At 41.9% G+C, this 24,912-nt stretch overlaps 1 protein-coding gene across 1 annotated transcript in view; it reads right to left on the bottom strand.

Annotated features, from left to right (window-relative positions):
- LOC148347936 (transient receptor potential cation channel subfamily M member 4-like) overlaps positions 1 to 24,912 on the bottom strand; it is a 57,672-nt gene that overhangs the window by 18,418 nt on the left and 14,342 nt on the right. The window contains exons 7-18 of the mRNA XM_088323608.1: positions 19,180 to 19,244; positions 18,874 to 19,107; positions 18,340 to 18,442; positions 15,802 to 15,923; positions 12,363 to 12,635; positions 9,576 to 9,677; positions 9,143 to 9,271; positions 8,939 to 9,068; positions 7,621 to 7,766; positions 6,296 to 6,408; positions 4,665 to 4,784; positions 2,527 to 2,576 (exon numbers count right to left, since the gene is read on the bottom strand). Of these exons, the coding sequence (XP_088179734.1) occupies positions 2,527 to 2,576; positions 4,665 to 4,784; positions 6,296 to 6,408; positions 7,621 to 7,766; positions 8,939 to 9,068; positions 9,143 to 9,271; positions 9,576 to 9,677; positions 12,363 to 12,635; positions 15,802 to 15,923; positions 18,340 to 18,442; positions 18,874 to 19,107; positions 19,180 to 19,244 (1,587 nt within the window). The remainder of the gene's footprint in view (positions 1 to 2,526; positions 2,577 to 4,664; positions 4,785 to 6,295; positions 6,409 to 7,620; positions 7,767 to 8,938; positions 9,069 to 9,142; positions 9,272 to 9,575; positions 9,678 to 12,362; positions 12,636 to 15,801; positions 15,924 to 18,339; positions 18,443 to 18,873; positions 19,108 to 19,179; positions 19,245 to 24,912) is intronic.

The raw sequence follows: 24,912 nt of genomic DNA, 5'->3' as shown, positions 1-24,912 counted from the left end.
GCAGGTTCAGAACTTGGCGGGTCTAAGAAATATACCTTCTCAATAAAAGCATTTATTGACTTGACGCCATTGAGCGCGAGCTTATGTCAACTGAGGACACGGTGTGGACACTCTTATTATGAAGGGGAGGGGGAGGCCCTGACACAATGCTTAGTCATGGTGAGTTACTGCTTCGCTCAACCCCCCTCCTTTAACTCCTCCCACCTCACCCCCTTCTTATGTGGCGCTCAGTTTATCATGGAGGAACTCTGCGACGCAAGTATATTCTCTTCGGTCACATTTCATCTCAAGTTGTTATTGTCTAATTGTATGTGGTTTCGTGTATTTGTTGTAAAAGCCGTTCGATGCCGCTAGCTAAAGTATGTTGTTATTGTCAGAAGGTAGCTCCTTTTGTTGTTTATTAACAGGTGAACAGGATGGCCTCAGGGTGCTGTGTTGTAGTTTAGCAACAGCGGAGTGGATGATGTCACACGCTAGGCCAAAAGTTATGTTACTTTTGACTTAGTTATGTACTCTCATTTTATTGGCTATCATATTATAGTCCAATTTTTACTTGTTATAAATTAAATTAACTTGGGTTCATGTACTAGTCACATACTCTCGGTTTACTAGGTATCATACTATAGTCCCATTTTTACTTTCTATGAATTAAGAAGCACGCAAGTAGTATTTTTCAGGTATCCTATTATAGTCCCATTTTGACTTGATATAAATTAAAATTGACTCGGGATGCTTGTTCTATTCTCCGTCTTTGTTTATGCCACTGAGACAGACAGAGACAGAGACAAAGACAGACAGACACAGACAGACAGACAGACAGACAGACAAAGATAGAGATAGAGATGGATAGATAGTTTATTCATCCCTGTGGGGAAATTCGCACTTCCAGCAGTATCCTTGTCTTGATTATTAACAGGATGGCCTCAGGGTGCTGTGTTGTAGTTTAACAACAGAGGAGTGGATGACGTAACACGCTAGGCTAAAAGTTCCACGTCCCTGCAGCAGATGGAAATCTTTGTGCCCAGGGATACGGTATGTTTTATTGCTTCGATCAAATCAAAGAAACAAAATGAAGAAATCTATTTTTCGATGTTGTTTTTATTGTGAAGTTTTGAAAAAAAACAAAAAAAAACAAAACAAATGAAAGTAAAAATAAAATAGAAACCGCTCAAAACCTTTTGGACGAATTAACACGTGAACCAATAAGGTGACCGGTATTCCTCCGATGAAGACCGGACGGAATGTCTTCTAAAGAATTAGAATCAACCAGTGACATCGATATTGTGCAAAAAACATGCACCATTTTCTCCCATTTTGTATGCTTTAGAATTCATGTATCCAAGAAATGCAAAACAAAAAAGCACAGAAAGTGAAAGTTCTGCTTGAAATGCATCCTATTACAAAAAAACGTTTTCCTCAGATTTTTTCAGAAACGAGTATTTTCGAGAAGCTTCGCGATGTTCTTGACTAAATCATGCTAAATACTTGTTTTCTATTGAAAGATGAGGCTCGACGTTTTCTTTTAATAGGTCCTATACAAGATTGGGTAGGGTTACTTGAACTGGATTACTTTCAATGACTTTTGGATGACTCCAAAACCAAATATGCTAATAAAAGACAAAAGAAACTAAATAGGAATAAAATGATGACTCACAACACGCGGTAAGCTTTCTCTGCTGGCTTTGATCTCTTTGATCTCCGGCAAAACCAGGGTTGGGTAGGGTTACTTTAACGGGATTACTTTCAATGATTTTTGGATGACTCCAATACCAAATATGCTAATGAAAGACAAAAGAAAATAAATAGGAATAAAATGATGACTCACAACACATGGTAAGCTTTCTCTCCTGGCTTTGATCTCTGGCAAAACGAACATCAAATGCGACAGAAACAAAAAGAAAATAAATCCAACATCATTTTTGACCTTCCGTATATTCCGTTCCTCCCCAAGCCTGCACAAAATGGAGTCTTTTAATTCATATCTAGTATATTTTGTCTTTTATTAGCATATTTTGTATTGGAGTATTCCAAAAGTAATTGAAAGTAATCCAGTTAAAGTAACCCTACCCAACCCTGGTCCTATATAGGCAGCACGGCGGCGCAGTGTTTCGCGCGTGGGCGGCACAGTTCTGAGGTCATGGGATCGAACCTCCTGTGTGGAATTTGCATGTTCTCCCTGTGCTTGCGTGGGTTTCCTCCCACATTCCAAAAACATGCATGTCAGGTTGATTGGCCTAACCAAATTGTCCCTTGGTGGGAATGAATGAGTGAATAGTTTGTCTCTGTGATTGTCTGGCAAGCAAATGAGGGTGTCCCCTGCCCACTGCCTGAAGATAGCTGGGATGGGCTCTAGCACCCCCGCGACCCTACTGAGGATAAGCGGTGCAAATAATTACAGTCAAAATGGCGTCTGCAAGCGTTTTTGTCTCGTTTGCCCTCCTAAAGAAACCCCATTAAAAACACAAGCAAGTTACCGACCCCCGGTTGGGTAGAAAGTGGAGAGTGTAGAGTAAAGTGTCGACTGACCTCTTATCGTCGGCGTCCTGGAAGTGAAAGTTCCCTGCGACTCGGCTTCACTAGAAATTCAAAACACATTTTGACGGTTGGTCGTTTGTCTCCAGAGCTCGGAAAGGCCAAGGTTACTTGCTTGATTTTCATGATTACTTTTCGATTTAACACAAACAAAATCATCAAAATAAATACATGCTAAAAGAGTAGTAAAACTTATTTTTCCATACTTGTTTTTCTAGAAACATAGGACAAAATACGTCAGCCATGCAGGGCCTTTAATCGCCTCCTCATTTGTAATAATAGTCCTTATCAATGTTCCCTGTCATTTTCCTTACGCGTCTGAGCGTTGACACAAAGTGGGTGAGCAACGCTTGAAACAACAGTGAGCAACGGCAATCCCAAGTGTGGCAACTAAATCATGATCAAACATGTCCAAAACTTGACATCAAGTTACATTTTGCTGAGGTTCCGGCAATGCAAAATGATTTTTCTCTTTTGAATGAATTGCCTACAAACGTTTGTTTTTACAATTCTTTCACAAGATTTCCATTTCTTTTTATTTCCCGATATATTTTGTCGCAAAATATTAACATTTTTGGGGGCTTATTCAGTCGGTTGTAAGATACAGAACTGTATTTAATCACATTTTTTTAGTGGAAGTACAATGTTGGCAACAAGATTGACCTAGTATAATTGGAAATTATTTGAATGCAACACAAACTTTTTCCTCTTTTTCCTTTTTTTTTTTAATTCCTTTAAAAAGATCTCATTGTGTTTATTTTTTTCCGAGCTGTTACTTTTTTCTTTTTGTACTCTATTTCCTTTTTTTTCCTCTGTTTCCTTCTTTTCTTTTTTTTCTGCTTTTTTTCTGAATTTTCCCTTCTTTTTTCTCTTCCTTTTGTTTCTTTTTTCTCAGCTTTTCACTCCTTTTTCATTTTGGTATTTTTTTCTTGTTTGTTCTATTCCCCCCCTTTTTTAAGTCATTTTGTGTACAATTTTACATAACATTTGGTCATGTAGGGATGAAAGAAGCAAAAACAACCCGAAGAGCCGTTTGGGACCCGAAAGAGCCGGTTCCTTTTAGTGAGCCGAAGAAGCCGGTTCTTGAAAAACTTTACTTGACTTTACTCCACTTTGACATTGACTTAAAAATACCGCATTTAGAACACAGATCGAGGGAGGTCGGTACCTCACTTGGAGCGAAGTGACTACCCAGAAGGCTTTGCGAATTCTCAATATCAACAAACATGGCTGGAAAGGAACCGCACAAATGTAAGTCGTTTTCCACAACTACGCATGTATTTGCAACGAAATATATCAAGATATTTCGGTCAGACATAAATGCAATTTTTGCGTTAAAACATGAACATTGCAAAAGCGCTACTTTACGAAGTGCACGAATCTAGAGGGAGCCGCAAAAAAAAAATCTTCACACTCCAAACCGTAGAGTAGGATAACTGTGCAGAAAATCACGGTCCCGTCCAATTTCTTAGGGGACAATCTTCACTTTGCACTCCACTCACTGAGGGGACTTCCCTATGGAGGGACCTCACTGGAGGGTTCTCAGGGCCAAGAGAGAGGAATGGGATTGGGTCTATGTCTCACCCCAACAGACCCTCTTGTGGCTGGAAATCGTTTAATAATCCTTAATTTAAGCTTCACAGTTGAGACAGGCTATGCTGGAAACTGATAGAACAATCTTTAACCCAAAACCAACAGTGTGCTCCACATTTCCCAATAGCGGCCTTGCAGCCACGTAAGGCGCTAACCTGCTTATTGGGGGTATTAGGGGTTCAGTGTCTTACCCAAGGACACTTCCACATGTAACACGGACGAGCCGGGATTCGAACTGGGATCCCTTGATCCCAAGACGAGCGCTCTACCACCTGAGCTACTGCCGCCGTGTTTGGGAATAATGGTGTCGTTATCGGTGAGCTACGCCGGCTTTAAAGTTTCTGCAACGGGTATGCCGACATCTACAGACACGCGTTCTCGACGGACTGACAGCCCGGCGGAGCGCAAAGGGTTTCGTCGATTGGAGGGATTAGTTGTTGCAGCCCTAACCGGTACACAATTAATCCACATTTATATGGTCACCTTAGCCTATAGCACAAACCATATATGAAAATCTAACCGTTTAAGTGTAATATTACATGTGCTTGATGTCGGAGAAGGAGAAGACGGTGGTGCCGTAGAGACTGTCGTTGTCCCTGCCCAAGCCGTCCTCGCTCGGACGAACTCCTTTGTCCGCTTGCTGCTGCTCCTCCGGTGACCTGCCGACAAACGCGGAAAGACCGAAAGGTTAACGGCCCGACAACCAGTCTTTCACTTGCGCCATCTCACCCAATCGGGTGAGATCAATGTTCCCTGTCATTTTGCAGGGGGTCTGAGCGTTGACACAAAGTCGGTGAGCAACACTTGAAACAACAGTGAGCAACAGCAATCCCAAGTGTGGCAACTAATCCATTATCAAAGATGTCCAAAACTTGACATCAAGTTTTTGCTGATTTTCCGGCAATGCAAAATGATTTTTCTCTTTTGAATGAATTGACTCATGTACAATGGCCTACAAACGTCATTTTTTAACAATTCTTTCACAAGATATCCATTTCTTTTTATTTCCTGATATATTTTGTCGCATAATATTAACATTTTTGGGGGCTTATTGAGTCGGTTGCAAGATACAGAACTGTTCTTCATCACATTTTTTAGTGGAAGTACAATGTTGGAAACAAGATTCACTTGATATCATTGGAAATGATTTGAATGCCACACAAACTTTTTCTTCTTTTTTCTGTGTTTTTTTTTTCCTACTTTTTTTAAAATTCCTTTAAAAAAAAACTCATTGTGTTTATTTTTTCCCAGCTGTTACTTTTTTCTTTTTGTTCTCTATTTACTTTTTTCTTACATTTCTTTCTTTTCTTTTTTGCTGGCTTTTTTCCAAAAAAATTCTTCTTTTTTCTCTTCCTTTTGTTTCTTTTTTTCTCAGCTTTTCACTACTTTTTCATTTTGGTATTTTTTTCTTTTTTCTTCTATTCCCCCCTTCCTTTAAGTCATTTTGTGCATGATTTTACATCATATTTGGTCGAGTAGGGATTAAAGAAGCAAAAACAACCGAAGAGCCGTTTAGGACCCGAAAGAGCCGGTTCCCTTTAGTGAGCCGAGCCGAAGAAGCCGGTTCCCCGACAAACTCTACTAACTTTACTCAACTTTGTTCTCTTTCGACTCGACTTCAAAATACCGCATTTAGAACACAACGTCAGGGGAACCCGTGTATTTTACCTACATCACTGTAACTCTGACTTGAGTCGCTTCTTAATTAGTAATTTATAGCCCTGATTTTTGTGCGCCGGCTAGATTTTCTTGTGCGCTGAGAATGTGCGAGCAGTGCGCAATTGCGCACGCGCGCAGCTTAGAGGGAACACTGGGTGAGATGGGGCAAGAGAAAGACAAATTCCGATTAAAAGTACGGTCGTCCCTCGCTGTATCCTTGCGTGGTTTCAATAAGTTACAGATTGCGAAGTGAATCGTTTTTATCGTCATTGATATCAAAGTACCGTGCATGGTGTTCTGCAGCGGACGGCACAGAGCAAATGCTACCGCAGGGGCAGGCCGTGCCTGTTTTTTTGCGATAGGCTGGTGCCTAGACCGTCTACCCAATGGTGTCTCGCAAAATTCTCGAAACACAACTGCATTTGTTTCAAAGATGAGGTCCAAATTTCGGACAAACATTTTCAGTGTAAGGAAGCCTCATCTTGTAGTTGCTAATAGAAATGTAGCTTACCTGAAGGAGATCAGATTAGTGTAGCATAAAACGGGGCAGAAGAAAGCGAGTAGCAGTTTCCACACTTCGGTGTTCCTTTTCATGTCACCCCACCAGATCTGGGACAGCAGAGACTGCGGAGAGGAAAGAAGTTTCAACAACGATATCCAACAATCCATCAGATTCATTTGCAATAAGAGGAGCACAATTGGCTTGAAGAAAAGTTAGGGTTATGGTAGGGTTCAGCTGGAGGGTGCCACTGAATATTTGTGTGGTGGTTGGCTTGTGGAAGACCTCCTGAGATTCCAGGGACCAGCATCCCAACAGCAAAGGACGCCTGTCGCCGGTTTAGCCAGAACTGTGACAGCTGCATCTTCTGGGAGTGGTGGCGAAACCCTCTTTGCGGTGTGGGTGTGAGGAACAGCTCTTGCGGGAGATCCATGTTGCCGTCCATGATATTGTAGGCCAGGATGGAGTCGCCACGAGCTCTCCTAAGAAGCTCCTGCTGGTAAGACTCCTGGACGATTTGAGTCGAGAGCTTCTGAACCCGTTTGGGGTGTTGGATGTCCCTCACCGGGTTGGGGACGAGATACCTGGATCCCGTATTCAAGGATGGGTCCCACCAGAGACACATCCAGGCGTACGAAGATGTCGATTGACACCGTGTCATAAGACAGGTAAACCAGGAACAAGATACCACAGGGCCTTGGGCTTGAGGATGAGTCGACAAGGACGCTCAGGTTTCTTTGCTTGGTTCGGCTCCGGTAGGAGCACGTCATCAGGCACCACGTCTAGAGGACCGGTCGCGGGGAGCCGATCGCCAAATGACGTCGAAACCAAAAGTTTGACCATCTCCAGATTTGATGGAAGCATTGACAAAGGTCTTCGAAGCACTCCTGACACCATCGGCAAAGAGCTCTGGCAGCCTGTTCACAAACACCAGGAAGAGCAGGGGGCTGAACACCAAACCTTGAGGCACCCCGCTGGAAGCAGTTGACAATTCAGATAGCTGTCCACTCATCTGGACCTGAAAGGATCGGCGCAAAACACACCAATCCACCTGAGGACGTACGGTGTCCGCACAAAGCTTAAGAAGGAGCAGCCAGTTAACATATTCAGCAGCTTTGGCAGAGTCCAAGAAGAACATGTCGACTGTATCTCCACCGTCCATGATTTTAACAACCCACTCCTCCATAACCAACACGTCGGTGAGGCGGGATCAACGCCGCGTTGGGATCGGGCGGACCATCGAGTCTGGCTTCGGCAGGGATTCGAACCCTTTGCAGACCATAGAGGTGAAGGAAACGGGGCCACGGTTAGAAGGTGTTTGCGACGGAACGGAGTACCTGGACGCCATCGTGGCTGAAGAAAAGACGCGCGTCTGCGCCCATTCCCATTTGGAGGCAAGTGGTCCCGCCCCAAACTGGCGATTTGCGAATCAACAGGGTGAAGGAGCGACTTTCGTTGCTACGGTAACAAGAACTGAACACGTCTGAAATTCACAGAGGGAAAAAAATAATATATCGAGGATTAATTGTACCAGTCAGCTTTTATCATGAAAGGGGTGTTAAGTCCTTACTTTAATCGGTTTTCTTATGATTTATGGTTCTGGTTTTGTTTTTAATAATGTCCTGTTTATTTGTATAGCTCTCAATCAAAAGGAGTCTCAAAGGACTATTAGGACACCCTCCCCTGATCTAAAACCTACATGAGGGCAAGGAAAAACTCAAAAATAATAGACAAACAGCAAAGGACTTTTCATAGCATGCCAGTTCCTTATCTCTACTATTATTGCGGACTGTTGTTTGGCGATTGCCACTATGAGCCGATGGTGATGCTGTTCTTTGACCTCCACACCCTTTAGGACTAATCCGCTTCGACACCTAGAAGATGTAACAAAAAGAAAGTGCTCAAGGGTGGACCTTTAAAACCCTCGGGACTTTCTCTCCCCGTCCTCCAAACAAGTTGGAAATCCATTGATGTCTCCTCTCCATTTAGGAGTGTTTACTAAACTTGAAACCTATATAAAAAGGAGACAAAAGTCAATCATTTATTTTGTTTTTATGATCAGGCACCATCAAAGAATTTTGTTGAGGATGATGGGGTTATTTTGGCTACAATGACTGCGCCTCATTGTTCCATTTGACTGTTATGACGCACCAATACTTGATTTTTGACTATTATGCGCCATTGAAATAAACAGCTCGTTTTTAGCTGTAACGTTTTCTTTTTGTATTTATTGCTTGTTTCATCTTTGTTTCACTCGAGGCTAACACATCCACCTTCCTTTTAGTCATCATCCTTCCGATCGCCTCTTTCTTCCACTCGGTCGCTTTACTTCCACATCCTCTCACATTCAGTGACCCTGTAACTAGGGTTTGCGATACCTTGTTGGTTTTATGAATGAACAGTGCTTTGAAATGAATTATTTACACCGTTGTCACTATTAGCCAAGCATGTCACCGTTCTTTGATTTGCACACCTCTTAGCGCTTTTTATAACGTAGATTTAACGAAAAGAAAGGGCTCAGGGGAGGACCTTTAGAACAGGTTGGAATTTCTTATCTTCACAAAATGACTTCTCTCCTTATTTTCAGTGTCTTATTCATAAACTCTTCCATTTTTTTTTTGGAGTAAGGCCAGTAGAAGGAGATTTCCGTTTTACCGTGAGCCAGGTTCTCGAATTTCTGAGCCAGCTCTTTCATCGAAAGTTTGGTTTCCGTCTCGATTTCCAGTTTGGAAAGTTCTCTCAGCATCTTGCAGCCGCTCAGAGCGCTCAGCACCGACTCTCCCGCCTGCGAGGGTGTCGAGAAGAAGCGTCGGCTTTTTGGAGGTCTCCGTGAGTCGGACGCCGGTCGCGACAATTTACCATTTCCCAGAAGAAGGTGGCCATCTCGCTGCGGTTCTGGAGGACGGCCCAGATGAAGAGCGAGGCCCACGGGAAGAGGCAACGCTTTTCTCGATACAAACAGTCTCCGCGCAGAAGCTTACTGGCACGCTAGCGAGAAAAAAAAAGACATGACCTCCACGTTCCCATTGTAGCGCCTTATAATCCAGTGTGTCTTATGTAGGTCAAATATAGGACCGAAAACTATTTTTTGGGGGTGCGCCCTATAACCAGTTGCTCCCTATAGTGCGGAAAATACGGTAAATATCATACCCCCAAATTAAAATGAATTGGAAAATGCGGTCGCGTTTGGAGGAAATCGCAAAAAGCCACTGAGAAAAGACATTACATAGAGGTCATCGAATTCTCTTTTTTGGAACGGATAAGGGATTGCGCGAGCCATGTCAAAAAGTACCCTCATTGCCCGCCTTTTGGACGTGATGAGTTCCAGATCCAAGGGCGCATAATAGAACGGCTGGCAGACGTCGCCCATGAGGAGCTCCAGCACTCGCGAGACCTGCCGAGAAACAAAGATCGACAATCGGATAGTTCAAACTCGTGCGGTGCTATTCGATTATATACTTTTATTTTTAAATTAAAAAAAGAAATTCTACCCCTTTTTCAGAAAATGTCATTTTAGTTTTTCTCAAATGTGATCCAATTTAGATAGATAGATGTCTAGATGTCTAGATAGATGTCTAGATAGATGTCTAGATAGATGTCTAGATAGATGTCTAGATAGATGTCTAGATAAATGTCTAGATAGATAGATGTCTAGATAGATAGATGTCTAGATAGATGTCTAGATAAATGTCTAGATAGATAGATGTCTAGATAGATAGATGTCTAGATAGATAGATGTCTAGATAGATAGATAGATGTCTAGATAGATGTCTAGATAGATGTCTAGATAGATAGATAAATAGATGTCTAGATAGATGTCTAGATAGATAAATAGATGTCTAGATAGATGTCTAGATAGATAGATAAATAGATGTCTAGATAGATAGATGTCTAGATAGATGTCTAGATAAATGTCTAGATAAATGTCTAGATAGATAGATGTCTAGATAGATAGATAGATAAATAGATGTATAGATAGATGTCTAGATAGATAGATAGATGTCTAGATATATAGATAGATGTCTAGATAGAAAAAATGTCTAGATGTCTAGATAAATGTCTAGATAGATAGATGACTAGATAGATAGATAGATAAATAGATGTATAGATAGATGTCTAGATAGATAGATAGATGTCTAGATATATAGATAGATGTCTAGATAGAAAAAATGTCTAGATGTCTAGATAAATGTCTAGATAGATAGATGACTAGATAGATGTCTAGATAGATAAATAGATGTCTATATAGATAGGTGTCTAGATAGATAGATAGATGTCCAGATAGATGTCCAGATAGATGTCTAGATAGATAGATGTCCAGATAGATAGATGTCCAGATAGATAGATAGATGTCCAGATAGATAGATAGATAGATAGATAGATGTCTTGATAGATAGATACATTCTTCATCCCCGAAGGGAAATTGACACTTCCAGCAGTATCCTTGCGTTAAGAAAATAAAATAATAAAATAAAGATATAGAATACAAAAATACCCAACATAACGTGTTGATAGAGTATTTCAATAGTGCTACATAAAACAACATACAACAAGATTACGCTCACATTGCAAAAAATAATGAAAATTCGAACCCTAAAGTCAGAAAAGGTTGCTTATTTTTACTCAAATTCATGAAATTTCTCTAGCGCTTTTCAAGTCAATGACTTCCCAAAGCGCTTTACAATGCGCTCCACATTTCCCAATAGCGGCCTTGCAGCCATGTAAGGCGCTAACCTGCTTATTGGGGTTATGAGGGGTTCAGTGTCTTAGCCAAGGACATTTCGACATGTAACACGGTCGAGCCGGGATTCGAACTGGGATCCCTTGATCCCAAGACGACCGCTATACCTCCTGAGCTACTGCCGCCCCAGTATTCATAATTCATAACAAAAGTATTCCGTCATTGCAAAGAATATAATCATTGTCACAACATGTCACATTTTATAATATTTTGACCTAATACTTCATACTTTTTTTTGCATTTTCTTCACTCCATTGTCAGAAAATGGCACTGTTTTTCTTCGGACATTTTGCGGCATATTGAACTTTTGACTTCAATAATAACATTTTCCTCGTTCCCTTGTTCCACGGACAGACTGAGGAGATTATTTCTTCCTCACGCCATGAGGCTCTTGAACTCCACCCGGGGGAGTCAAAGCCCACATGAAACCCCACCCCCCACATTTGCATATTACCCAATTTTTATGACAGTGTGTATTTTCCCTAGCACTATCTAGATCAGGGGTGTCAAACTCATTTAAGCTCGGGGGCCCACAAGATAGAACAAACATTCTCTCGGGGGCCGGTTTAGAAGATTAGAGAGAAAGAAAAAAAAGAGAGAAAGAAATAATAATAGGGAGAGAAAGGTAGAAAGGGTGGTACAAAAAAAAAAAAAGAGAGAAGGAGAGACAGAGAGAGTTAGAAACAGGAGATAAAAACAGAAATTGTGAGAGAGGGGGAAAGAAAGAAAGAATAAAATCCAAAGAGAAATAGAAAGAGAGAAAAGGAGGAGAGAAGAGAGAAGGAGAGAAAGGGGAAAGCAAGAGAGAGAGAAAGAAAGTAAAGGAAAAAATCGAGAGAGAGCAAAATAAGGTAAAAAGACAGAGAGAAAGAGACAAAAAGGAACAAAGAAAGAGAAAAAGAGACCGAGAGAGTGAGAGAAAATGGAGGAAGAGAGAAAGAGAGATTAGAAAGAAAGAAATACAAGTACAGTGTCTTTGTGAGAGGAACCTGGCTTTGGCAACATCAAGTGGACATATTTCAACCTGCAGCTCGTTTTTCTCTTGCGCTTCTCTGAGCCTTGTCTCGCGGGCCGGATCTAATCCCCTAGCGGGCCTGATCCGGCCCGTGGGCCGCCCGTGATCTAGATACTCTATATCCACACGTTACATTGGGTATTTGTGTATTCTATTTCTTTTATTTTGAAATCTTTTTTTTCAACACAAGGATACTGCTGGAAGTGTGAATTTCCCTACGGGGATGATGAAATTATCTATCTATCTATCTCTATTTTCGGCTGAAAACGATCGCTCTCGTCGGCATTTATCACCCAATGACCGAAAGAATCCCGATAACCAACCTCGAAAAGACTGAGCTCGGTGACCGGGCCGCTGTGAATTTTCTCCGTCCCGGCGGAATCCTGCAGATGCGACGGCGTACCGAGTCTCTCCAGCAGGCGGCGCTGCAGGAGCTGGTAGAGGAGCGTCCCGTCGGCCACCGATCGGTAGAGGCTCTCCAGGCGCCCGTAGGTCAAATAGTCCAAAATGTTCAGGCCGTTCTCGGTGAAGAGACGCACGAATTGGGGCTTGTCGTTGACCAGGGCGTCCGTCATGGAGTCCTCCAGGTCTTCGTACTGTTTCGTCATTGAAAGGTGGCGTGAGTACGGGGTCTCAAATCATATTTTGGGGTGGGGGGTCCTTTCACTCACTTTTAGTAAATAGACAATGTTCCCTGTCATTTTCCTTACGGGTCTGAGCGTTCACACAAAGTGGGTGAGCAACGCTTGAAACGACAGTGAGCGACGGCGATCCCAAGTGAGGCAACTAAATCCTGATCAAACATGTCCATAACTTGACATCACCTTACATTTTGCGAATGCGGCGTCTGTACGATGTCACTCAAACGCATCGTTTCAAATATCATTCGGAAGGTTAAAGTCTTGGGATTCAAGAAATGCCAACCATTCCTTAGTTTCCATTTTCGTTTTCGCTCGCAACTTTACTGTGCTAATGACAATAAACACTTGGAATTGAGTTGAATTCACTCAACTCATCACAGAATTATTTTTCACTTTTGAATGAATTGCCTACAAACAACATTGGTTTTTACAATTCTTTCACAAGATTTCCATTCCATTTTTATTTCCTGATATATTTTACTTCATCACATTTTTTAGTGGAAGTACAATGTTGGCAACAAGATTGATTTAATATCATTGGAAATTATTTGAATGCAACACAAACTTTATTTTACTTTTCCCTGTTTTTAAAAAAAAATCTCATTGTGTTTATTTTTTCCTAACTTACTTTTTTCTTGCTTTTTTGTTCTCCATTACTTTTTTTCCCTTTATTTGCTTCTTTCTTTTTTTTCTTGCTCTTTTTTCTCTCCTTTTGTTTGGTTTTTTTCTCAGCTTTTTACTACTTTTTCATTACGGTATCTTTTTCTTTTTTTCCTTTGTCATTTTGTGCACAATTTTACATCCTATTTGGTCGTGTAGGGATTAAAGAAGCAAAAAAAACCCCGAAGAGCCGTTTGGGACCCGAAAGAGCCGGTTCTTTTTAGTGAGCCGAGCCGAAGAAGCCGGTTCTCGAAAAATTACAGTAATCCCTCAGTTATCGCGGTTAATGGGGACTAAAACCACCCGCGAAAAGTGAAAATTCGCGAAGTGGCGACACCCCTTCAGAAATGCTTGAAAGAAATATATTTTATTATTATTTTTTAGACCCGCGAAGTTCTGAAGCTCTGAACCCGTGAACGTGGAACCGCGAAGTAGTGAGGTCCCACTGTACTGACCTTACTCAACTTTGTTCTACTTCGACCTTGACTTCCAAATACCGCATTTAGAAAACAGCGTCAGGGGAACCCGTGTATTTGGACCTTCATGCACTGTCACTTTGACTTCATTGGCTTCTTAATTAGCAATTTCGAACCCTGATTTTTGTGAGCTGGCTAGATTTTCTCGTACGCAGAAAAGCTCTGGGCGGTGGGCAATTGCGCACACACGCAGCTTAGGGGGAACATTGGTTAATAGTAGTCAATTCAATGGTTTTTCTTTTTTACTGAATGAAAGTCTTTTGTACTACTCGGAAGCACTTTGTGTTACACACTGTCCCTTTAAGCATACAGTATCTTATTTGCACATTGGGATCAAGAAAAACATATCGGTTGATGACATTTTGAAAGGTGGGTTGACATTTTTGCCATGTTTTTGTGGATAAAATGAAACGTATCGCTCTTTCTTTTTTTGTATGATGAATTCAAATGTAAGGGGCATCTTTTGATAAGGCATTAGGAAAAATCTTATAGTATACAATTGTATGTATCCATTTTTCATTGATTTATATTCTGTTGTTTTATGCACTATATTTCTATCAGTCCAATATTTGAATAGAGGAGGAAATAAAAATGTTCTATTATGATGTTTTCTATGTATTATCCTTCTTATTTGATGAGGAAAAACAAAATCAAATGAGTCGTAAAATGTAAAACTTGTTTTTTTCCTTGTAGTGTTTTTTTTTTCGCTTTAAAACCAGAGCGTGTAATATGTACCACTAGAAGGCGCTGTTGGACAAAAAACTGCCAAAGATCACTGTGCGACTACCAGGTATGGCTTCTTTGTCAAAGAAATTCTGTAAAATTGTTTTCCACCTATGATATTTTCTAATGAAAATTAACATTTGAATGGTAGTTCATGTTTTTTTGCCTAGTATTTCAATTAATGTTTTTCTTTTTTTTCATTTCATAATAGTCTGTGGTTTGGGGGCAGCACGGCGGCGCAGTGGTTAGCGCGTGTGTGGCACAGTTCATGTCTTGGGAACCTCCTGTGTGGGTTCGAATCCAGCTACCGGACTTCCTGTGCGGAGTTTGTATGTTCTCCCCGTGCTTGCGTGGGTTTCCTCCGGGCACTCCGGTTTCCTCCCACATTCCAAAGACAGTGGCAGTGGTTAGCGCGTGTGCGGCACAGTTCTGAGGTCATGAGATCGAACCTCCTGTGTGGAGTTTGCATGTTCTCCCCGTGCTTGCGTGGGTTTCCTCCCACATTTCAAAGACATGCATTTCAGGTGGATTGGCCGGTCCAAATTGTCCCTAGGTGTGAATGGGCGAGCAAATTGTCTGTACCTGTGTGCCCTGCGATTGGCTGGCAACCAGTTCAGGGTGTCCCCTGCCCACTGATGATTGCTGGGATGGGCTCCAGCACCCCCGCAACCCTACTGAGGATAAGCGGTGCGGCTAACGAGATGAGATGAGTCTGTGGTTTGCAATAATCTGTGCAGCCCTTGCGACTCTTTGTGATTGAGGGCCAAACAAATAAAAAGGACTCGACTTGAAATATAATCGGAAAAAAGGATAGACCGATTCGTCGAATACGAAAATAATAATGAGTTGCAGTCTTAAGTTACCACTGTATGCAATTTGAATCTAGGTCCCTTCTCAAGGTTTCTTCATTTTCCTCAAGCTGAGCTTTTTAAGTGTTTCCTTGCCCTCCTATAGGCTTCAGATCGGGAGCCCTTTGAGACTTCTTGCGATTATGATATGAAACGATCTGCATTTATAAAGCTCTTTACAATGTGCTCCACATTTCCCAATAGCGGCATTGTATTGCAGCCATCTAAGACGCTAACCTGCTTATTGGCGGTAAAAGGGGTTCAGTGTCTTACCCAAGGACACTTCGACATGTAACACGGTCGAGCCGGGATTCGAACTGGGATCCCTTGATCCCAAGACGAGCGCTCTACCTCCTGAGCTACTGATTAAGGGCCAAACAAATAAAACTGGACTTAGAGTTCTGTGTCACTCACTCTCCACTGGATGTCTCCATTGAATAGTTCACTCTTGGCGATGTCCACTCGGTTCCAAGTCACCGCAAGCTTCAACTCTTCGTTGTAAGGGCTGTGCTCAACAGAAACGCGCTGTTTGGACGCTAGGAAAACAAAAAAAAGAACAGCATTTTAAAGACCTAGTGCGGGGGTCCCAAACCTACGGCTCTGTTCACAAGTACATACCGTATGTCTGAGATCAAAAAAAAATGTTCCATTTTTAAATACAGTGGAACCTGGGTTTTCAAACGCCTCTCAGTTCGGACAAATCGGTGTTCGACCAAAAATTTAGAGAGATTCTTGCTTCGCTGACCTGCGCACGCACTTCTTTTTGCTTTCGCTTTAGATATCGGTGAACAGGGTGTTTTAGCCCCTAATTATGCCTCCGAAGAAGGTCGGTGCAAGCGGGACAGGTGAAAAAAAAAACAAGTTGTCCAACTATTGCCTTTAAGAAAGACATAATAGCTCAATATGAGAGAGGTGTACGAATATCCGATCTTGCTAGTAAATACAGTGGAACCTGGGTTTTCGAACGCCTCTCAGTTCGAACAAATCGGGTCTCGACCAGAAATTTCGAGAAATTCTTGCTTCGCTTTTCGTTCCAAAAATCGAAGTTCGAACGCCGGTACGCTAGGGGCGACGCTGAGCGGCGTACGAGTGTAGATTGCTCCCACCCCTCGTGAAGAACTGTTGTCACGGCAACGCGCACTCCTTTTTGCTTTCGTTTTTAATATCGGTGAACGGAGTGTTTTAACCCCTAATGATGCCTCGGAAGAAGGTCGGTGCAAGCAGCAAAGTTGCTACAGGTGAAAAAAGAGGAGTAGTGCGTACAACTATTGCATTTAAGAGAGAAATAATAGCAAAATATGAAGAAGGTGTGCGAGTTTCCCTTCTTTCAGGAATACAGCATGGCTTCTGCCGACCGGTAAGAAATCCTATTCATAATTCTTTTCTTTATCCTTTAACCGCTCACCACTTGTTGTGGAGACCCGGGTGCTAAATGACATGTAAACGACCCGATTTCTTTATTTTTACACGTTCACGTTAGCGTCATCTTTGGTACGGAAGATGACGCTAACGCGAACGTACGATTAGCCTGGGTTAGCTTTACGTTAAATATTCAAGATTAACATTCAGGGTGTTGGAACGGATTAAAACAATTTTACATGACTTTTAATGGGAAAAAACGGCTTCGGTGATCGTACAAATCGGTTTTCGTACAAAGAAATGGAACGGATTCCACTGTACTGCATGGCTAAATCTACTATCAGTACGATAGTAAAGAATAAGGAGGCTGTGAAATCGAGTGATGCGGCTAAGGAAGTTAGCGCTATAAGCAAGCAACTGCCGCAAGTTTTGGAAGAGGTTGAAAAACTTTTGAGGATTTTTCTCTCCCCACCGTCCACCACAAAGGTAAGAAATCCTATTCATAATCCTTTTTTAAAAATTTTTACACGTCCATGTTAGCGTCATCTTTCGTTTGGAACGTACGATTAGCCTCAGTTAGCTTTGTTTACGTAAAACATTCAGGGTGTTTGAATGGAGCCCTCTTTCCAATGAAGCGCTAGTCACTTTTTGTGGGGACCCGGGTGCTAAATGACGTGTAAACGACCTGATTTTTTTATTTTTACACGTTCATGTTAGCGTCATCTTTCGTACGGAAGATGACTCTAACGAGAACGTACGATTAGCCTGGGTTAGCTTCACGTTTACGTTCAAGGTAAACATTCGGGGTGTTGGAACGGATTAAAACGATTTTACATTACTTTTAATGGGAAAAAACAACTTCGGTGATAGTACAAATCGGTTTTCGAACAGTGTTCTGGAACGGATTATGGTCGAGAACCGAGGTTCCGCTGAGTATTGATTCAGTCCTAAACAATTGTTGCACATGCGAAGCCAAGGCAATCCTAATGGTCAGAGGGTTCGGTCCGGAATATAAAGGACACAATTTTGACTACAGTCAAAGTCTCACCCCAACAGACCCTCTTGTGGCTGAAAATCGTTAAATAACCCCTTATTTAGCTTCACAGTTGAGACAGTTTATGCTGGAAACTGATAGAACAATCTTTAACCCAAAACCAACTTTTACGCCCAAAAAAAAAATACTAGCTAGCACAGCAATACAGAAAAAAACGACATCCACAGTGAGTGGCTTGCCTAGGTTGAGCAACATCCAGTGGACATATTTAAAACCAGGGTTGGGTAGGGTTACTTGAACTGGATGACTTTCAATGACTTTTGGATGACTCCAATAGCAAATATGCTCATAAAAGAAGAAAGCCTGCACAAAATGGAGTCATTTTATTCCTATTTAGTTTCTTTTGTCTTTTATGAGCATATTTGGTATTGGAGTCATCCAAAAGTCATTGGAAGTCATCCAGTTCAAGTAACCCTACCCAACCCTGTCTATAACCGATGCGTTGCCACCGACTAGTATCCCGTGCTTATCTCAGCTATGTCTCAAGGGCTGGACTGAACCATTTTTCGTTATTTGACATGGTTCGATATATACCTTACCTCCCACTAGAGCTTTTAGCAGCACCGTGTCAAAATCGTTGGGTCCCTCCTGCTCTCCCTGGTAGATGGTGATCAGATCTTTGTTTTGGTAGATGCTCAGAGCCTGCACAGATTTGCATCGAAAATAAACCAAACTTAATATACAAAAAGTACTTACCCACCCTCCTCATCTCTGTTTTTTTTTTTTTGAATATTTATCACCCAAAAAGGTTTCAGGTTTTCAAAAAGATTTGAATATCACACAGAGACAACCCCAGGTTGAAACGTTGATTCCATTTATCAAGGAACAACCAAAAACTTGTGAAAAAGTCATGGCCCCATGAACCTAAATAGTGAGTTGGGCCATCTGATAACAGAAAACACCATCCTTGTTCATGAGTCCTTCATAAAGCTGTGGAGAACTTTTGGCCCATTCTTCTTTGCAAACTCAAATCTAGCATGAACTGCCCTGTTAAGGTCACACCACAGCATCTCAATCGATACGCTACGCGAAAAGTCCCACGAGACGGGTCGGACGGAATCCGCGGAACTCACGTGCTCGACGAGTTTGTCGGTCTCTTCTTCGGAGGGAAAGTATTTGCGAACGCGTTCGGCGACTCGGTCTTTCAGGTCCACGCTGGGACCGGCCTCGCTTTCGCCTTCCCCGGAGGACGAGACCGTCGGCGCCAGAGACAGGTTCTTCACGAGATCGCTCAGGAAATCGGCCGTTCCGCCCGAGCCCGCCAGCACCAACCAGGGCATGGAGCTCTTCAGAGAGAGATCCACTCTCTAGTCGAGCAGACGAGAAAGATACGCTTCTTCGAGGGATGTTCTCTCGACTCATCTCTAAAGTCAACTCACCTCCAGCAGACTGGCGTCCCCGGAGACGAGCATGCACAGGACCGGGATGTCGATACTGCCACTGCCTGAAAAAAAAACAGTAAAAAGAAAGGAACTGGAGAGTGAAATACAATACAAAAGAGAGATAAAACAAATATCTGCTCAAAGAAAACCAAGGTTAGCGATGAACATTTTAAAACAATGGAGCTGACTTCAGGACCCGGACCTTTCACCCTTATGACAAACTGCAAACCCAAATCAGGGAAAAAAAAGAAATCTTCGTTGATGGGCTAAAAAGATGGTAGATTTGAGCAACAACACCAAAACGACGTCAAGTACTTACTTGCATATAAGCGACACCCTAAAATGGATCATGAATGACTAATTACAACACAGTGCTTCAGTCATAATAACGGTAAATGTCAACTCTCTACCAAATAAGACCGACAAACTGGCTGTGCTAGTGAAAAACATCAAAGCGTAGAGGGAGTGCAGTTTGCTGTGTTTTACGGAAACGTGGCTCACGTCTAGCATCCCGGACGCTAACGTTGAGCTACCCGGAGACAGACAGAGACACAAAAGCCTGCGGGAAGCGGAGAGGAGGCGGACTCGCTATCTACGTGAACACGAGGCGGTGTAACCCTGGGCACAAAGATTTCTATCTGCTGCAGGGACGTCGAACTTTTGGCCTCGCGTGTGACGTCATCCACTCCGCTGTTGCTAAACTACAAACACAGCACCCCGAGGCCATCTGTTAATCTGTTAATAAACAACAAAAGGATACAGCTGGAAGTGTAAATTTTCCCTACGATAAATGAATAAAGTATCTATATATCTATCCAATAATGTGCCTTGAATAGTGCGCATGTTAACAAAAGTGTCATGAAAATAAGCATATTTAGCAGCAGTGCGTTAAAATGAACTCAATACAATTCACATGGTATTTATATATTTTTTTCGTTCGTGCAAATGTATATATGTTTCTCAGGTTCATTTGGCATCAACAAAAAGAGAAATCCAAAATTGTTGCAGGATACTAAAGGATTTTATACATTTGACTATAAAGGATTTTATACGATTGACTACAAATTACGTGCATTAAGTTTAATGCATTAAAGATATTCACTGACTGTGCTTTAGTTCAATATACAATAAAAGGTCAGGGCAGGCTGTGTGAAATGAAGTTTTGTGTAGGACTTTTGATAACAGGACGCCTGGGTGTGCTAACGCAGGACGACCAGAGATTGTGGAGCCCAGGCGGCTTCTTTGGCACGCCCATGGGAGGAGCCGAAACGCCATCATGCGGGAAGAAGATAGCCAATAAGAGAAAGCTAAAGCTAGCTGCAGAGGACACATTGCCAATTGGGGAATAGTGGGATGTCTTTGATTTGTTTGTTGAAATGTGCAACTCGGATGGGGGCAGTCTCCTGTTTACACTTAGATCTGCTGTTAGTTTGTCCTCGAGTTTGCCTAAGTCAAGGAGGGCAGGAAAATTCCAAGCAGTTACTAATCCAGTAATAAACTGAACATTTCAATCAAGCCATCATATTGAGGTAACCTATAGGACCTATAGCTCATTACACAAGTACATATGGCTCGGAGATAAATTAGACTTATGAATAGACATATAAAGCCATAGACAGTATGGATGCCCAATAGGTTCAGTCCAGTTATATAACGGACATCATTTCAACTTAAGTTAACAGTCTATGTGTCACACCAAAAGACTCCGTTTTAAATAATCCCTATATAATCCCCTTTCTATGGAAACTCATGGGAAAATGCAGGTTCTGCCGTGGCCAAGTCACAATCTGGATTGAAACCCGATTGAGAAGTTGCGGTGTTAACAGGCTCCAAAACCCTCCAATATGGCAGACTTGAAACCAATTTGCAAAGGAGAATGGGCCAAAAGACGATTTACCAACAATGGCTGCCAAAGTTGGCTCAAACGGGGAGATAGGTTTGGATTTTTTTTGGTGCCTTGGTAAATTGTCCAAACATTTGAAAAGCGCATTTTGTATTTCCTTGGGTCGCCTCGATGTGATCTTAAAACGGGTTTGAAATGCGCAAAAAACACAGAAATAAGAAAACAACTGTCCATACTGTAATTCCTATAAGAACCTGTATTCAGACATGCAGACGGTTTTCAGTCACGCCAGAGTATCCGAGCATTCCGAGGGGAAACGTGTGAAATTCGTGCTCAGGCATGCAACGGCTATGAGTAGATACCGAAGCCTGCCTTTAGTTCGCGGGGTTTCTACTCCGAAGCACTTTTGAAGGGCTTTCTGAGACAATTTCTCCAGTACCGTTAAATCCCATGTTGATCATGTCAAGTCCTGTTTATTTGTGACGCCCGAAATCACAAAGAGTCTCAAAGGGCTCCACAGACCACAGATTATTGCAAACCACAGACTATTACGACAGCATCCCCTGATCTAAAACCTACATGAGGGCAAGGAAAAACTCAAAAACCTCAGTCAAGTCAAGTACAGTTTATTTGTTTGGCCCTTAATCACAAAGAGGCTCAAAGGGCTGCACAGACCACAGATTATTGCAAACCAAAGACTATTATGACACCATCCCCTGATCTAAAACCTACATGAGGGCAAGGAAAAACTCCAAAACATATCAAATGAAGTCAAGTCAAGTCAAGTCCTGTTTATTTGTTTGGCCCTTAATCACAAAGAGGCTCAGAGGGCTGTACAGACCACAGATTATTGCAAACCAAAGACTATTATGACACCATCCCCTGATCTAAAATCTACATGAGGGCAAGGAAAAACTCAAAAACAAGTCAAATGAAGTCAAGTCCTGTTTATTTGTTTGGCCCTTAATCACAAAGAGGCTCAAAGGGCTGCACAGTGAATGTGTGTGTGAATGGGTAAGTGTGAAGCACATTGTAAAGCGCTTCGGGAGGTCTTCATTGACTCGAAAAGCGCTATAGAAATACAGACCATTTACCTTTTAATTTTTTTGCATGGCCTATAATTAATGTCCAGAATGAATATGCCATGCTTGCACTAACACACACACTCCAAGTGTAGCATAAACCTGGCCTGTAGGGGGCAATAACGCTTTGTAGGACACTGCCTTACAAACTCATACCACTCGCGAGGGACGACAAAATGCAATGGCAAAGCAGAGACATCAGAGAGCACAACACGGCAACACTTTCAAGCCTTTACAAGCACTCCATCTAGGAATCTGTGTCCCAAAATCCTGCAGTGCTCACTATAAAAGAATGTTATGATTATAATGGTAATACACCAGAGAGCAAGAATTCCGCTTTCTTTGGATTTTGGCCGTATAGTCGAAAAATACAGTCGTTGAAAACGGGTCGGAGGAAGCAGGCAACAATGGAGGCAGCTGACATTCACTTCACAGCCTGAAAGTAAAAATTAGCCCGAACAATGGCTTCTGTTCAGTCTCGGGGCAACATTTATGGGACAGTGTGTAATATGAAGTGCCACCAAGCAATGTTCCCTGTCATTTTCCTTACGCGTCTGAGCGTTCACACAAAGTGGGTGAGCAACGCTTGAAACAACAGTGAGCAACGGCAATCCCAAGTGTGGCAACTAAGTCATTATCAAACTTGACATCAAGTTACATTTTGCTGAGTTTCCAACAATGCAAGATTATTTTTTACTTTTGAATGAATTGACTCATATACGATGGCCAACAAACGTCATTTGTTTTTACAATTTTTTCACAAGATATCCATTTCTTTTTTTTTCTGATATATTTTGTCGCATAATATTAAAATCTTTGTGGGCTTATTGAGTCGGTTGTAAGATACAGAACTGTACTTCATCATATTTTTTTGTGGAAGTACAAGGGTGGCAACAAGATTCACTTGATATCATTGGAAATGATTTGAATGAAACACGAACTTTTTCTTCTTTTTTCCCTGTTTTTTTCTACTTTTTTTTAAATTCCTTTAAAAAAAAACTCATTGTGTTTATTTTTTCCCAGCTGTTACCTTTTTCTTTTTGTTCTCTATTTACTTTTTTCCTACATTTCTTTCTTTTCTTTTTTTTTCTGGCTTTTTTCTAAATTTGTCCTTTTTTTCTCTTCCTTTTGTTTCTTTTTTTCACTACTTTTTCATTTTGGTATTTATTTCTTTTTTGTTCTATTTTCCCCCTTTCCTTTAAGTCGTTTTATGCATAGTTTTACTTAATATTTGGTCATGTTGGGATTAAAGAAGCAAAAACCACCTGAAGAGCCGTTTGGGACCCGAAAGAGCCGGTTCCTTTTAGTGAGCCGAGCCGAAGAAGCCGGTTCTCGAAAAACTCTACCGACTATACTCAACCTCGTTCGACTTCGACCTTGACTTCCAAATACCGCATTTCGGACACAACGTCAGGGGAACGCGTGTATTTTTGACCTTCATGCACTGTAACTTTGACTTAATTGGCTTCTTACTAAGTAATTTTGAGCCCTGATTTTTGTGCGCCGGCTAGATTTTCTTGTGCGCTGAGAATGTGCGAGCAGTGCCCGATTGCGCACGCGCGCAGCTTAGAGGGAACACTGCCACCAAGTGGTACAAAATCCTAGGTAAAAAGAAACAAACACGGATTTGAATACAAAGCAAAACTATCATAGCGATCAATTTTTTTAAACAAAAATTCATAGGTGGAGAATTGTGAATTTCATTGACATGGAAGAATTCCTACCTAGTCACCTGGCATCTTGCTGCTACGTTGTGCTCATTTGGTCATGGTGATCTTCGCATGAGACCAGGGGTGTCAAACAAGCGGCCTTTGGGCCTGAACAGGTCCGCCAACGGATCGGATCCATCACACGGGACAACGCCGAAAGAAGCGCGAGAGAATTAAACGCCGAAACGCAGCTTCGGGTTTACTCCGGGCCCCGATCCCTCAATTAGAGTTCATCAGTCGGGTTCGGGCTTTCGTACCAGTGGCAGTGTTCTGGTTTGCCCGCGTCCCTGTGTCCCAGACGCAGGATATTTGCTGGGGACGCATCGTCTCAAATCAAGGTGCGTCCCCGGGACGCAAATTTTTTGACAAGAAATTGTCATTATTACCCGATTACTTTTATTTTTAACAAAGATTTACTGCGCTCCAAACTTTTCGTCAGGCAGATCCGCCATTGTTGTTTTGGTCTCGCGGTTCGACTTTTTGTCCGCACGCCGATCTCGGCAAACGAGATCTTGTTGCTTCGAGGTTACGTCATTGTTGTGGTGCTCGTCGTCGAGTGAAGGTGAAGGCTAGGTAAAATCAACACAAAATTGGTCATTTCTTCAGTCTCAGTAATAAGTCAACATAATGCAGAAAGTGATAAAAACGGCAATAATTCTGGCACGAAAAAACAGCGGAGAAATTCTTTGGGAGATTGCGGGGGCAAGGAAAACACGCGTGTTGAAGCGAACGATGCAACGAAAGAAAATAAACAAAAGAATACTCCTAGCAAGAAAAGGACTTTTCTGCCAAAATTGACTAAATTTTATTCCTGGTGACACTATGAGGAGTATGATAATGGATTGGACCTTGAGAAGGCATTACAACTGTGGCGGGACAGCAAACCACGAAGAATATATGAACTGAAAAATCTGAAGTGATAACTGCTTTGTATTACCAATTTACCGTGATGATTAAAACTGAATGAAAATATAGATTAATGTAATGATTTCAGCAATATTATTTTGTATAATGTAATATAGTGTTGTGAAGTGAAAAATCTTGAAGTGATAACTGATTTGTATTCCCAATAAACTCTGATGATTAAAACTGAATG

The sequence above is a fragment of the Urocampus carinirostris genome, chromosome 19 (assembly GCF_059441175.1).
Source record: "Urocampus carinirostris isolate Australia breed hairy pipefish chromosome 19, RoL_Ucar_1.0, whole genome shotgun sequence".
Taxonomy (NCBI): domain Eukaryota; kingdom Metazoa; phylum Chordata; class Actinopteri; order Syngnathiformes; family Syngnathidae; genus Urocampus; species Urocampus carinirostris.
The sequence above is the reverse complement of the archived record's forward strand: the minus strand, read 5'-3'. Positions and strand labels throughout refer to the sequence as shown.